Here is a 16,462-nt window from a genome sequence, read left to right as displayed (position 1 = left end):
AAATATAGTTAGTTATGTCCATTGAAGAGACAAGAATTTATCCAGAAGAGAGGAGCGAGAGGAGCTCAGTGTATCCTAAGATGCCCTCCAGCAGACTAGGCCTATAGCAGCATATCTAGGGCCGGGACCAGGGCAAGCCTGAGCCAGCCCTAACGATAAGCTCTATCAAAGAGGAAAGTCTTAAGATAAGATAAAATAATCCTTTATTAGTCCCTCAGTGGGACTACAGCAGTCTTGCTCACAGTAAATAAAGATAAATTAAATATACAGATGGAATAAAACATAAAATAAGTAAGTGTTGTGATGTCATAAGAGGAATGGTGATTAATGGGAGGTACATTCCTTCCAGGTGGTTGCAGCAGGGACTACTACCAGCATGACATCCAGTGAAAAAAACTACAATTCCCACTCAGCAGTGCAGGCAGGCCAAAGCTGCTGCACAGCTGAAAGGGATGAGGCTGATGAGCCTGCAGAGAGCTGGTGTGAGGGAGAAGACAGGACAGGAGCTCAGCAGAGTTCTGAGATTATGTTAAAGACAATGAACCAGGAGAAGACTGAAGCACTTATGTTTTTTTGTACAACGACTTTTGTTGGAGTTAAGTTTACCTTTTTGTTAAGAAGAATCTAAATACAGAAACTTTGAGTTAAAGAAACCCTCGCCTGTCGTCTTAATTTGTGTACCAACTCCTCACCTCACGATCCCGTCCTCTCAAGACATCACAGTGTGTATAAAAGTATTGCACAATAAGTAAAAATGTGTATAAAAGTATTTTAGACAGGATTTTTTAAATGTTCCATAGGTGAAAAAAGGCATTTGTTTTACGTGTGATCCAAAGGAGAGTTCCTGGTCAAAAATAACTCCAAGATTCTTTACGGTGGTGGTGAATGCCAGAGCGATGCCACCAAGAGAAACCATATCATCAGCTTATTGATTTCTGAGGTGTTCTGGCTCAGTAAAATAACTTCAGTCTTATCAGAGTTCAGCAGCAGGAAGTTGCAGGTCATCCAGGTGTTCTGTCTTTAAGACACGCTTGAAGTTTAGCGACCTGGTGGATTTCATCTGGCTTAATCGATAGATATACTTGAGTATCATCGGCATAGCAGTGAAAGTTTTTGGAATGATCGAGAGGGAGATGAGCCTTTAGCAAAACGGCACTCCGCTGCTGATGATGCAAAGTGTTTTCACTGATTTCATCCATCATCCAATCCCCGCTCGGACTGCAACCGGGTGCAGCATCCATTGTGATGATTAGCTTTGGTGGAACACCCACTAGGAATATCCAGGCTGCAAGGTGAGTTCAAGACCTGGATCTGGCTGCAAAAAAAACCCTGCTGTGGATCAATTACTTATTTTTACTTATTCTTATTTTTTTCTTATTTTTAACTTTTTATTCCATGCAGATACAACCGTAAATATTTAATATTCAATGCTAATATGTTTAGCATCAAATGTTTTTTTTGTTTGTAAAACAACAGCCGAGAGGGTCAACTTAGCAGTTTAAACTTATGTTAAATTTACAATAAACTATTTAAAAAAAAGATGAATTCAAACAAGCTCCGATCTCTTCCTCCCTTTTCCTTTCGTTCTCCTCCGTCTGTGCTTGCTTGTCCAGCTTGATGTCGGCATTATTTCTGGGGTTGATTCAGTTTTCCTGGAAGCAGTCCTTCAGCCACTGGAAGGATCCCAGGGTGGAAAATGAGCTCCAGCCAGATGCTGGTGAACCTCAGGAGACGGACCAGACCTTCTACGACACATAGACTTTTATCCAACCGTTAACTGGTGTTTGATAAGACTTTACAGAGAGACGTTTTCCTCCAGTCTGGTCTGTTCTCAGATCAGTGAATATTCACTCAAAACAGACAGAAAATGCCTTAAAATAATGAACATGTCTTGCAACAACACGTTTTTAAAGCAGACAAGCACAGGCGGAGTAAATAACTTCGCTTCATGGGCTAGTTTATATGGGCCCTCTGCTCCAGTCTTGCAGCTCTAGACACGTGGTTGCTAATAAACTCAGTCTGACGCACACGCCAATTTTCATGTGGGAAGTAATCGCAGAACAACTCCTGGCTCCCAATGGAAACGGTACAGTATTTCCTGCAGTGGGTGTTCTGCAGCAGCTGCTGCACACAATACGGTCCAGTCCACATAAAGTAAGACAGAAGTTAGAAATGAGTGTCAAACAAAACAATATAATATATATACAATATATATACTATATATATACAATATATATATATATATATATATATATATATATATATATATATATATATATATATATATATATATATATATAACGTAAAGCACATATTGATGACAAATGAATGATTTATGTTTCAGTAAAGCTGATTGGATCTTGTAGAGATGACATCTAAAGTTATATAACATGTTTATGTGGTGGCGTCTGTGTGTAGTGCATGTGTGTGTATGTGGTACAGTAAGTGACCACCTAGCAGGATACAGAAGAAAGGCGCCTATTCACTTCAACTGCATACTCACCAAGCTGTGTGTGTGTGTGTGTGTGTGTGTGTGTGTGTGTGTGTGTGTGTGTGTGTGTGTGTGTGTGTGTGTGTGTGTGTGTGTGTGTGTGTGTGTGTGTGTGTGTGTGTGTGTGTGTGCGTGCGTGCGTGCGTGCGTGCGTGCGTGCGTGCGTGCGTGCGTGCGTGCGTGCGTGCGTGCGTGCGTGCGTGCGTGCGTGCGTGCGTGTGTACGACTGTCTTTAAACCTCTTGGTAGCATAAAGACCACACACACACACACACACACACACACACACACACACACACACAGATCCCTGTACCTCTATCTTAGTGAGGACCCTAATTGAAATGCTGCATTTCCGAGCCCCTCACCTCATAACTTAACTATCAAAACCAGTTAACTAACCCAAAACCTGACCCTAAGCCTTACCTAAACCTAACTAATCTGAAACTTAAAACCATATCAGAATCCTCAATCAGGCCTTTGAAGAACCGAGGACCAGCTAAAACGTCTTCACTTTCGAAAATGTTCTCACTGTGTAGGTCCTTGCAATAATACGTGGACACACAAACACTCAAAAACACAGTGCTATCAACTATACAGAGCAGAATGAAATACACATTCCTGACCACTACTGAGCTAAAATTATGCACAAAGAAAGAAAAATACAGGGAGAGAGAAAGAAACGGGAGAGGGTTATCATGAAAATCAACAAGATAATTCCCCAAGAGTCTGTGGAAAGGGAGAAATGAAAGATAAAGTAAAATGGTGGATGAAAAGGCCTTTGGTAAGAGTGAAAAGAAGGGGTAAAGAGGAAGGGAAGGATAGTAGAGTAGAGGAAAGAAAAGATAGCGAGGTAGGAGACAAGGAGAGAGTGTTGGTGAATGTTGAGGTTTAGTGTCAGAGGTCACAAGAAAGGAGGAGGAAAGAAGAACAAACAAGGTCATAAAACTCATAACTCAAAGTGTGACTACAGGAATCTTGAGGGGGTCAGAGAAGTCAACTGAACCTTTCGCTGATACTTTAGGGCAACACCTTCATGAAGTTCAGCATCATCGGACTGGAAGTGAAGCATGTACAGTACTTTCTTGCCAAGCTGATGTGTGAAATGGCACAGCTACAAAATTCATAGTTTACCCACCTCTAATTTTACCTCTACAGCACTGGATACAACAGCATATTTTCTGGCAACTGGGTTGGGGGTTGAATAATGAGTAAGTGTGATGTAGCTTCAATGAAGTGCTGATACAAAATTATGTTTTGTTTCATATTCACAGACTCATAGCGAAACATTCAGGGGGAAATGAAGAGGTCAAGACGTTATGTCACGAAGTTGGTTGCACATGATATGAAATACATGCTTTAGACTCCAGTCAGACCGTCAATGCTGGTAGAGAGAGAACATTAGAAAGCAGAGCAGAGTGATGAAAAAAGACCACGCTGGGGTGAAGGGAGGAGGAACATAATAGGAGACAGGAGAGAAAGCTAATGTGTCTCCCAGACATTAGATTGCAACATCTGCTTTGTTACTTCAAGAGACTCAGACAGAAAGAAATATTAAAAAAAACAGGACCGAATGGAAATGTCATGGTCTCTAGACAACATGATGGAAGTAACACAAAATGAGAAGCATCTAAGTTTGTACATAGAGACATAAGACTGAATATTTGGATAAAAAGTATACGATTGTTGAAGACCACATAATAGAATATCTATTTGTTTCCATGGCTGTCCGCAGCCACACTTTGAGTATGAAAAAGACAGAAATAGCTCATTCTGGAAAGTTTAAAAAGCATGAATCTGCAAATGTTGCACTTTTGACAGACTGCACAGTTTACTGCCAGAAACCTTTTGCATTCTTCTGAATAATGACTAAGACCACGGCTGGTGAAAATGACTTTTCCCGTAAGTCCAATCAGAGCTGAAGATCTTTTGAAGCAGCTCTCCCATGAGAGCCCAGACCCAAACCGCAAAGTCACAGGGTCGGGGGTTTGAATGTGACTCACATCCTCCGTCGTGTCACTACTTCGCTCTCCTGCTGTTTCTCCTGTAACTCTTCATCGGATCGGGTTACAGGAAGTTGGTTAATGAAAATCATCTCTGGTTTGGGGGCAAAAAGCAAAGCCAGAGTGTCAGATAACTGCATGAAAGCTCTGGTTCTTTATGCTGCTACTAACTAAACCCCACTGCATCGGTACACATCTGCTGTATTAATCCCAGTCGGGTCTTCTTCAATCCAAACTCACTGTTCCCCCGGGAAAATGTGAGCAGCAACTGGCACAGTGAGCAGAAGTTTATCACCTGACAATGATAAGTCTATTTTAAAGCACACTACGCAGAGTGACAAAAATGTGCATTAAAGTGGTGCACGTCATCTTAAAAGATTCATAGTTTTGCTTTTCCTAGTAGAAAGCATCATTCTCCCAACACTGTCAGTCGTTCTCAAGTCTACAGTTCATTTGTAGATGTTCAGGGTTTATGTGTTTCTTGTTTCTACATAGACTTTTCCGTGGCATTCAGAGTGGGCTACATCACCTGGCTAATGATTTTTTTAAGTGCATTTATTCAGAATTCTCATTTAAATAAATATTTCCAGTAACCTGGCATTGTCATAATGCAGCATATAGTAGCAATGCTTCTGGGCAGGCCGTGCAGTGTCCAACCTGTCCAGGGAACAAAACTACTTGGTAAATTTAGGAAAGATGGTGTTTTCGGTTTTGTTCATTTGTTACTTAAGTTAGTTAAATAAGTCAAAGTTGACTCTTGAATTAGAGACACGCACAGCAGTCTCCTGGGTGAAAGTCTTGTGTGTTTGTACAGCTTGTAAAGTCTTGTTTGTTTGCTACTTTGCTCAGGATTGTTAGTAATTAAACTAAATATGTAATTAGTAATTAAAGTAAATATGAATAGAATAGCTGAATAGATTAAATTAAGCTCCACGTCTTCCTCTTATGTTGGATTGAGGACAGACAGGACGCTTCAGTGACTCACCATCACCTCTACAGGTACAAGTGGTACTACAAGACAGGACTAGCTAGCTACTACAGGACCGGGGCTAGCTGGTTAGCATGCGAATATCAGGAGCTATCTCTATAACACAATACATAAACATCTCCGTCATAACGTCGACACTGTTACCTATTTTTGGTAAATTCTGTCCAGATCTTACACATTGTCCCTTAAAAGTCAGCCATTAGGAGAACAACAAAACAATCACGCTGGCCTCTGCATCACTCTACTTTTATTACTGCCATCAATCAATGTCAGCTTTACTAGCAGAGCTATCTCTACAGGCCTTGTAGAAAATGTACGTGACCTGTGTCCTCGGACTCAACCTGTCTCTGCTCACCCGATCAGTAACTGCAAACGCAATCATTTATTTGAATAAATAAAAAAACATGTCATGTGTGTTATATTTAAAGCACTTAAACAAGGATTATTCTTTAATCGTGCACAATGTGATGCTCTTAGAGGACATAAAGTTAAGTGAAACCATCTTATGAGAAAGGAGGATGATGATTTTATGGACAGTTGAGCAAAGTACAGCCTGCAAAGTGGAGTTTAGGTTGTATTTCAAAGTGTGGGTTGCCAGCCTTGGGTTGATACAGCCATACGCAGACGGGCTATGAAAGTTCATAATCTCCACACAGTAGGATTTATCCCTAAAGGCTGTTACCGTTAATTGGCAGAATTCTGATGATGCTTCGAAACATCGGCCAGAACAAAAGATAATTCCTTTAAACGTTCCTGCACACACACGTGGGTTGAATGTGGGTGTTTCTGAAACAAAAATAAGTTACATGAATACATTACATATTCGCTCGTGTCACGCTCTCAGAAACACTCATAAACGGTCTTCTGGGTGAAAGTTCTGTGTTTGTTTGACCCATCCACGACACATCACACCTACACTTTCCATCTGGTTTTTATACCACGTACCTTTCAATAACAGCTGCTTATGTTTTATTTTTGTAGTACGTGTTTATCACTAATGGAATACAATGCGATACATTCATCAAAATCAGAAAACAAAGCGTGTTAAATTGAAATATAAATAGTTTTTGTTGCTGCTGTTCATATTTCTTATGATGCAAATAAAATAAATGCACTCCAGGAATGTGTTTCTCATGTGTTTGTTGTGTAACAAATAGACTACAACTGCATTTTGTTGTGCATCTCTGTGCTGCATAATGACAATAAAGGCTCTGCAAATTCATCAATTGCTCTGACCGAATGCGAAACGTCCACATTCTTCAGTTTGCAGAAACGTTCCAAAAACTTTTACTGACGACTGAGAGCTACCACAGAAGCGGTTTCGAGTACTTTGCCAGGTGTAAATATTTCTGTCTGTACGTCTGCTGAAAGTAAGGAGTAGGAGTGGAGAAGGGGCCATTGACCTCCACCCCTCTCCACCCCTCTACACCCATGGCCCCATTCAGTGATCCGATCACAAGATAATCTCGAGTTATTTGTGCGGCTATACGGACTTTTTAATACTGTAGACGCTTGAGAACTCGTCTAAGATTATGTGACATTTCAAACAGCCTCCTGGAGCCCTTTGGAAGTGGACTCCAGTCATGAACAGTCTTCCGGTTCTTTTATTTTTCTTCACTTCCTATAAATCGAGATTGTAGTCAATCACAATCTCTCAGGATCTCAGTTGATGGATGTGTGACAGTATCTGCACATATCTTATGCGCTTATATCTCTATCCGACAAACACACACACAGACACACACACACACAGACACACACACACACACACAGTAGGAAGTCTCCTTTGATTGATACCTAATTCCAGTGCTTATGAGCGCATGGAAAGCTCAGACCACATCTCTCTTTCCACTCTTTCCTTTTCACACATTTTCACTTTACCTTATTTCAACCCCTTTTTCCACAACTCTCTTGTGGTTGGCGGTCACCGTGTTGTGGTGCTCCTCTGCCTCTTCCTCCTCTTCCTCCTCCTGGTTTCCAGGCATCTGGACTGGACAACTGAGTTACAGTCCAGCTCCGGTGGAACGATCTCACTCATACCGCTTACTGTAACAATCCACATACTGTTTTTCATAGACTTGGCCTTGAGATCTGCACACTCAGTAGCTTTGTGCTCAATCATGTTTTGCACAAAATGCTGAGGTGACGTAAGATCTTAAGGGACTGGACAAAGTTCATAGACACAAGAAGAGCATGAAAATGGGCCAAGTTGACAATCTGAGCTAATATTTGATGGTTTATCCAGAATAATGACTTTATTTATGGCTCAGCTGTTTCCATAATCACCACAATACATATTTGTCTTGAACTCTAGATTGGACAGACTCCAATGGACACCGCCAATTTATCAGCAGTGGTTGTGTCTATGCATTACCTTTTTTGTGTGATAAATAAATAAATAAATAAATATATATATATATATATATATATATATATATATATATATATATATATATATATATATATATATATATATATATATATATATATTTATTTATTTAAGTACTTTTACTTATAAAGTATATTTCTATAGTATTTTTCTACAGTGGAAATGTTTGTCTTCATTATTATTATTTTTTTTTTTTGACGCTTTGGCTCCAAAGAAGGTTTTACAACCACCCTTTAGATCATCCCCTCCAGCTCCAGCTGATTCTCTGCCTGACAAGAGTTGCTCTGTGGCACCCTCAGGTGGTGGATGACTGCCATGACATTGTGATGGAGCACATCCTTTGAATGATTGTGAATCATTGTGTGTCCATTTGTAAATCAAATGTATTTGTGAATTGTTCTGTGCGCATTTGTAAATCTTTATGCACATTTGTGAATCTTTGGTGAAGTTTCATGGTGATATCTTTGAGGTAATGTTTTGACACTCTTCACCTGTACTAAACATCTCTTTAAAGGATGTTTTCTCTCCATGAGTTTGTTCTCAGACTCCAGCAGCTCTTACATCCACCAGAATGGAGCGACTGTGGCTTCGTGGCGAGCAGGACCGTCTTTCTATCAGAGGATTGGCGGTTCGATCCCCAGTGCCACTAGCCCGTGTCGATGTGTCCTTAAGCAAGACACGCAACCCTAAAATTGCTCCCGTAGCTGCGCCTACAGTGTATGAATGGTTGATGATACTGATGTGGCACCCTGCATGGTGCCTCCTCCCATGAGTGGATGAATGTTGTCATATAGTGTTAAAGCCCCTTGAGTGGTCGGAAGACTAGAAAAATGCTGTATATGTCCATTTTACCATTTTATTCCTACATGTATTCTGAGGGTTTCTGCAGAGGTTTGTTCAGACAGCATTCATAACCTCAGTTATATAACTTGAGTCTTTCATCCCTACATATATTGTGGCATCACAAGGGGACAGGTAGTGGAGGGGCGCTACATTCCCACTCAGGAGCAGCACCAACACCACAAAATGGCCACCGTGGGCTACACTACATCTCCCAGACTGCCTCACCACTCACCCAGCTGCAGGTGCTTAAGGCACCTAACAGAAGCAGGCCTGGGAGGCTTGAAAAAGGCCAGACAGGAGAGCACAGGGAGAGAAGGAGCTGGACAAGCAGCAGCAGGACCGACACCTACTGGTGTTTGCACCCAAAAGGTTTCTGCCGTTTGAAACCTTTGATATTCTATAAGCTGTCTCTTTACTTCACCAGAAAGATGAACGTTGAATCAATTCATACTCAGCTTTTTCACATATACAACTGCAAAATGGATGTATTATAACTCATGGGAAATAAAGACTTGACGTGTGTCTTTGATCATCACTTAGTTATTTTCATTTGTCTCTAGCTTCACTCACAGCCAGCAAAATACTGATGGCAAGTCCTCATGTGTATAAGTCATTAGTGAGTGTAGCTTTAGTGCTTGCAAATTGGCAGAAGATGACAGTCTTTAAAATGATCCTTTAAAACAGAATACACTATTTAATCAACATGTTTTTACAATAACATTCTCATTAACTTTGAACACATTAGCATATAATTAAGGACAAACCAGAATTATGTTGTGAAGTATGCAGAAGACTTATGAATTTAATCTTCAGAATACATAATATTCTAATTCAAGAGACACATTAAATGTTAGACTTTAATATGCATAAATCCCTCAGGACATGAGTTATCAACAATATGTAGTTATGAAGTAAAATGCTAACAGCAGTTATATTATCAGATATGTATAAATAGTATCATTACAAATGCAGAAAATGTAAGCAGTATTTTAATGTTGAGGGAAAAAATAATAATTTAACTGCTTGCATCATAATCAAACTGATCATGTTTCATGTGTGAAGTCAGATCTACAACTGTCAGATAAGACAAACAAATACTGCAGTTCCTCCTGAGGAGTACAAGTAATGCAGCTCGTCCTGAGTACAAGTACTGCACACTGTCACATCTTTGAAGAGCGCCTTTATTCCAGGAAAGAATCAAGTGAAAGTGAGCTTTGTGTGACAGCCGCAGACTTTAATTTCCAGCATGTCAAACACGTAACACTCCCAGTGTGTCCTTCATACATCATGGCTGCTAGCTGATGTTCCCTCTGAGGAAACATGGAACCTTGTATTGCTTGTAATGACATGCTTTGCTTTCCAAGAGAAGAGGCGTGTATGTTTTGAGAGGCGCATACTTGCTGCATTTCTTACTTTGTGTATGTGCGCGACACCCCAGGAGTTTTCATTAGCACAAACTTTTCCTTAAGTGCTCTTCATACAGTAGGAGCCGCTTGATTCAGTCTCTCTTGACAGTGCCCAACTGACAATTTTATTATCCTCAAACACCCTTAAATTACCAACCAACTGAAAACCACATACTCTGTTTTACATGTTTTTTTCTGACAAGTGCCATTTTATCATTTTCTCCAAATAAATTAAACACAAAGAAATGCACAGCATATACATATTAACAAAAATTTCATTCACAGTCATCGCCACCTGTGAATCTGTGTGATTTGGTGAAATTATTTCAATGTCTGCTCACACATTAGGTTGTGAACATTTAACTCATTGATTGGATTAACTGCTGCTGTTATCTTGAGACACTGTCATTGGCTTCTGTTGTCAAGAGGCGGGCTGTAGCTCAGGCGTGGCTGACTGGCAGTTGTGTCAGCGAATGGGAGATGAGTGGCTGAAGCAAAAGCGGGTCCGGACTTTGGACTGAAGAAGTTAAAGGAGTAAAAAATGATGAATGACAGGATGTAATACATTGCAGTGGATAAGTGATTCATATCGAAAGCTTTCACCAGATCTGCTATTGGAGATTCAATATTGTCAGCAGCGATCTAAACATCTTTGAAAAGCACAGCAATCTGTGTTCGTGTTCCTCACCATCCATATACGTCAGTGTGGCGAGGAGGGGCGCATCTGGAGAAATATAGCTTGTGTATTGCAAGTCCTCCATCATTGGCGGCGTCAGCTGACCAGGATCAAACGATGTCATCAAGGAGGAGGCAGAATTTGGGCTGATGTATTTCTTTTGACGAGCTCGACAGTTCTGAAACCAAACCTTAACGAGGAGAATGGACAAGTAACTGGATTTGGAGCCGCCCCAGTCCTGCAGTGTCACCATACAAAGCTATCGTCCCCTCTCTGTTGGGAGGAATGCATCCCAAAGGCTGACGGAGATTTCTTAATCAAATGTTTGAGTGTTCACGAGCCAGGGGCTTTACCTGAATGACCCTGCGACTGAGACCAGTCCTCTCTGCCAGTCTCTGCAGAGTCTGGGCGTCTGGGTTGTTGTCTTTAGTAAACTGGGTTTGCATTACCTGCACATGTGAAGATGACAGAGAGGAACTTGTTGATACAGTTGCATGTGTTGTCGAGTTTGATCATGTTGCTATAACAGATTAGAATATACAAGAGACCCGTTTGTGTTCAAATACAATGTACACTAGAGGGCAGACCACATCAGAGCTAGGTGATAGTTACACATTCAGCATCAACAAAGTCATGTGTCTGGCCACTCAACAACTCCAAGTCAAACATTCACTCTCATTTTAACTCTGATTTAGACACTACTTACTTTTGACATCTAATGAGATTAACTGATGTTACCAGGGTTTAGTACTACAGGCTACTCGCTTATACTAATCACAGTATCGGTAGAATTAGGAGCAGAGCAGCCCCACCTGCTGGCAGCTGATAAAAGTGGTACTGAATGATTAAAATTGATATTCTGAGCTGGTGTGTGCTCAGTCAGATGGGTCATTGCATTGTTAACTTTCACAGATGTAACTGACAAATATCATTAATTCTAGCCCTGTTGCATACAGGAGCATTATTTGTCTAATCACAGAGACCTGCGTTTACTCTGCCGTGTAAAGGTCTTTTATGACCCGTGTAAAGGTCTATGAGGACCCGTGTAAATTAGAATATACAAGAGACCCGTGAGGACCCGTGCAAAAGGTCTATGAGGACCCGTGCAAAAGGTCTATGAGGACCCGTGCAAAAGGTCTATGAGGACCCGTGCAAAAGGTCTATGAGGACCCGTGCAAAAGGTATATTATGACCCCTGTAAAGATCTAGCATTACCCATTATAAACCGTATGTAAAATGTTAAATAGCGCATTACGTCCACTTGTTGAACTGTGTCATTTTCTGGTTTTGTATCCGTCCAAAGTAGTTGTTACTTCACCATTTCTCCCCCACCTGCACTGTGGTACACAGAATAAACAGGCCAGTAACCACAGCAGCGGACAAGCCAACAGACTGGCTCGGCTGTACCTGTAACTGGTCCGCAGTGAAGCTAGTCCTGGCCCTCTTAGCAGGTCTGGTCATGGCACTGGACTTTTCTTTCTCTGCCTCTTCCTCCGGTTCTTTTGGTTGCTCTTTAAGACAATAAGTGCAACATGGGTCATTTGACATTTTTTAATTATAGCCCTCGTTTCAGACAAGCTCCTCCCGTGCACATCTTGGCACTGGCACATGTTTTGAGTATTTGGCATCTAAACTGCCACCTGCACGTAGCCACAGTGGGTAATTAACATGTGTGAAAGCTTAACATTTCATCTGGTATTTTCTTATCCGATGTGGGGTCCCGGGACAGGGATGTTATACGTGTCGTTTGTAAAGCCCTTTGGAGGCAAATTTTATATTTGTGATTTTGGGCTATTTAAAGTAAACTGAATTAAATATTATTTTTAAAATCAATCTTCAATTTAGTTTTGCATTGCTTAACCAGTCCCTTGTTTCTCTTCCCTTAACTCACCGTTCACTTTAACGCGTATGATGTTCTGCATCATGAGGTCATAGTGTGGCCGGCAGAACACCCGGTTCTCCAGCAGTCCGCATTCCTCCCCGGTGGACAGCTGGCGCTTACAGGAGGTGCAGGAGAAACAGGCCAGGTGGAAGGTGCTGCCCCGGGCCCGACGCACCCAGTCGCTGGAGTGGATGTTGCGGCCACAACGGGCACAGCGGGTCCCATACCTCCTGAACAGAGACGTGGAAGATGGAGCTGTCACTCAGCTTTGGTTGGAGGTGAGGAGAGTTGTGAGGACGCAATTGATCAGTGATGGAATCATCTAGGTCAAGCGATTATTCTTTAAAGGAGATCCTGTGAGCAGGTCTTTACGGGCCCTGCTGCAGATCAATATTTGTTTTAGATATTGCCATGAAACTTCACCAGTTGATTACATTTATACAATTATTTGTCCCATTTGTTTTTGACATGTTTAAATATGCAAATTACTCCTTATATTCATACATTCATAGACACACACACCGTGTTTTGAACATGAATGATATATGAACAAAACCCTCTGTAAAAACATTTACAATATAGAGAGGAATGAAACTAAAATGTTCTGTATGCAAGTGTCATTGAAGTAGCGATTTCTGGCTCCGAGTCTGAGAAAAAAATTATATGAAGAAAACTACCTTTAAAGTACATACATATTTGTTGTATAACAAATTAAATATTATGATTAAATATGCAACTGATGCATTATCTCATGCCAAAATTTGGTAAATTTTGGCAAAATCTAGACTGGCAAATAGAAAAATAGTAAAATAAACTCCTTATTGTGTGTTTTGGATGTTTTCTTACGACTATGGAAGACATGTCATCGAAGCAAAAAAATTAAAGCAATTCTTTGTAAACAAATTGTTATCCATTCTGGCGCAATAATAATTTTACTCTGATAAAAGGCATACAGATTATTTTCTTGGCACAGATACCCCTGTGCTTCATATGTTGTGCCTCTCAGCTTACTCGGAGCTCAGTCTTTGTTAGAGCAGTTGTCAGCCTCCACTTGGGCTTTCCTGTGAGTCATCTGCATGTAAACTCCAGTCAGAGACTCTACCTCTAAGAGGTTCGTCAAAATAGATATGTTCAAAACAGTCTATGCACTAAAAGAAAAAGGCACCAGCACTGCTGACAGAATTCTTTCTGGTTGGTCAACCAGATTCAGCTAAACGTGCAGAGCAGTTCGTTACATTTTTGTTCTCGGATTGTAACCTAAAAGAAAGAATAGATTAAAAGGACTTGTTTTCTTTTTATTACATGCTGTCAATAATTTAAGGCATTCAGGATGGGATATGTTTATAATATATAAATTATGATTGAACTCCGCTCCAGCAATCTTGCACCTCAAACACAAAGTACAACGTAACTAAACAATTTTCCTTCCTTCCTCTGCGTTTCGTCCATGGAGCTAACAGCTCACTTGCCATCATATTTATTTCCCCTTCAAACACTATATGAAATGCTCATTTTCAGATATGATCATTATTCTCTGTAATGATTGTATTGTAATGTTTAGGCAGGCAGGCTAATAAAATCACTAAAAACCTTTGATATCAAATGAAGCCCTCTGTTTTTTATGTTCCTTACATGATCTTTATTCATACAAAAGTGTGACTGGAGATAAACTGTCGGAACTGACTCACCTGAAGTAGTCAAGTTTGCAGAAAACATCTTTGTCCTTGATGTAGCAGCTCACGTGTCGCCCCAGCAATGTGTTACAAACACTGCAGGAAAGGCAGCGTACATGCCAGGACAGGTTGTTCACCTGAGCGGGAGGAAAATAAATGAATTATGCTTCAAGTGACATTTTACACATCCCTTGATGTTTTGTTTTATAACTGAGGATGCTCAAATTCTTCACAGTGAATTTGTTTTAGGGACTGTAATTTTAGATCCGACTGGTTATTTATCACAAAGTTCTCATGAGCCACTTAGCCTGTATGCTAATGTGCTTATCAAATAATTAAATAATAAGTGTGTAGCAGAGACTGCAAAATGTGTGTATTCTTGTGTATTACAGTTTGTAGTTTTAAAATGCAGATAGGCTCTTGCTTAATTATAATCTTTGACTGTAAAAAAATATACAAAATATTATTCTTAAAATAATTAAATGGAGCCTTAGCCTACATGATAGGTGGAACACACACACACACACACACACACACACACACACACACACACACACACACACACACTTTACTAATGCCCTAATTTGTCGTCACGTGATATCTCGCCATGAGTGTGTCTGACCTGGAGGAGGTATCTGTCTTCTATATCCTGGCCGCAGGAGGTGCACGGGGTTTTACCCTGCAGGGAGCCCACTGTGCGCACGGAGGCCGAGGAGGACGAGGAGAAAGAGGATGGAGAGGAGGAGTCCTCGAAAATATCATCAGGCCCAGAGGAACCCTGTCAGAAGCAGATAGCCTGACAATGTCACCATTACTCAGAGTTTGAACACGTGTTAAGAGTTAAGGAAATGCCATTTCTTAAAAGACATGTCACGAAAACAAACGTTCGACTAAAGTTCACGCAAGTAAAGCAAAGGTCCGACTTTTGAGACGTCTGAGAAGTAAAATAGCGTTGTTTGGCTAGCATATTGTAAGCCATGACAACAGGTCAATGATCTCCCCCTTGGCTTCATTCCACGGCACTTTAAAAGTGGCCTACCTGACGCGCGAGCTGTACATTTCGACACCTCACAACGTTTACGCCTCGAGAGACTGCAGAAAAGAAGAATACTAGTTGTTGGTTTGGGACTGAAAACACCTACCGTGTCGACATAAACTTGTCCTTGTTGGAGCTGAGTGAAAACAGCCTCTGACGGTCCCCTTTCATCCTCCGACATTGTGTCAGCGAGTGCGGGGTGATGCGCGAGACACTATGACGCCCAAGTCGCTATACGGTCCCGTTCATATTTCCATGACAACCGCTGTCATTACCACACCGTCTCAAACACACACATACACATTTTTTTTAAATATAATTTATAAAATAACCAAAATACTGCTTTTTTTAAAAGGGTGTGTGTGTGCCTTGTACTCTTTTTCCTTTAATTTTTTTTCTGTACGTCGTAAAAGGCCGTGCAGCAGGGGCCATAACGAGGTCTCAATAGTAAACAATTAGCTTTCACCGACCCTCGAGCACAGCTGAATAAGATTCCGGCTAATTGCGCAAGTGCACGCGATAACGAGCCATCAGATGTTGGCGTCCCGGTGTGCTCCTCTTCCTCCTCACCTTCACCTAAATAGACCTCTTTAACGGAATGAGTTTCACCTGGGGAAATGTCCCCCGTGTTCTGATATGGCATACTCTGCGTTCTGCCTTTTATCTATACAAAATAAAATAAATATAATAAAATAGTAATGATGATGATAAAAGCAATAATGGTATTAATCGGAATAATAATAACTATTATTATTAATTGCATAATTGTGTAATGTTTAGCTTGTATTGGACGTGGGATGAATGAGGTGACTACACTAATGCAGGTTTGGCCCAAACGCATTTTGTGGATCGACCTCTCATGAAGAGACAGCGGAATATAATGTGTCAATCAAATAATGGGTACAATACAATAATAAATCCTGCACGCATTGGCCCCTTCATTCCTTGACATTTGTTTTGCCTCTCAAATTAATTGCTAATCCTTCTATGGTTTGGACCCACATGCATTTCGTTTACACACTATATGGGCATATTAATGCAGCGTATATAGCGGATGTTTAGATACTTTTCACACAAAT

General features: G+C 40.8%; 1 protein-coding gene across 1 annotated transcript; it reads right to left on the bottom strand.

Annotated features, from left to right (window-relative positions):
* Positions 1–9,877: 9,877 nt before the first annotated feature.
* On the bottom strand, positions 9,878–15,643 carry LOC137791942 (LIM/homeobox protein Lhx8-like). Its single transcript, XM_068587158.1, has 8 exons — positions 15,490–15,643; positions 14,970–15,125; positions 14,363–14,484; positions 12,684–12,904; positions 12,200–12,303; positions 11,146–11,241; positions 10,805–10,982; positions 9,878–10,633 (listed from the first exon to the last, which is right to left on the bottom strand). The coding sequence occupies exons 1-8, from the start codon at positions 15,562–15,564 to the stop codon at positions 10,557–10,559; spliced, it is 1,029 nt and encodes a 342-aa protein (XP_068443259.1). The 5' UTR covers positions 15,565–15,643; the 3' UTR covers positions 9,878–10,556.
* Between the last annotated feature and the right edge of the window lie 819 nt (positions 15,644–16,462).

Source organism: Clinocottus analis, unplaced genomic scaffold, assembly GCF_023055335.1.
Source record: "Clinocottus analis isolate CAN_PGR_092001 unplaced genomic scaffold, fCliAna1.0.p SCAF_208, whole genome shotgun sequence".
Classification (NCBI taxonomy): Eukaryota; Metazoa; Chordata; class Actinopteri; order Perciformes; family Cottidae; genus Clinocottus; species Clinocottus analis.
This window is presented reverse-complemented; position numbering and strand designations above follow the sequence as displayed.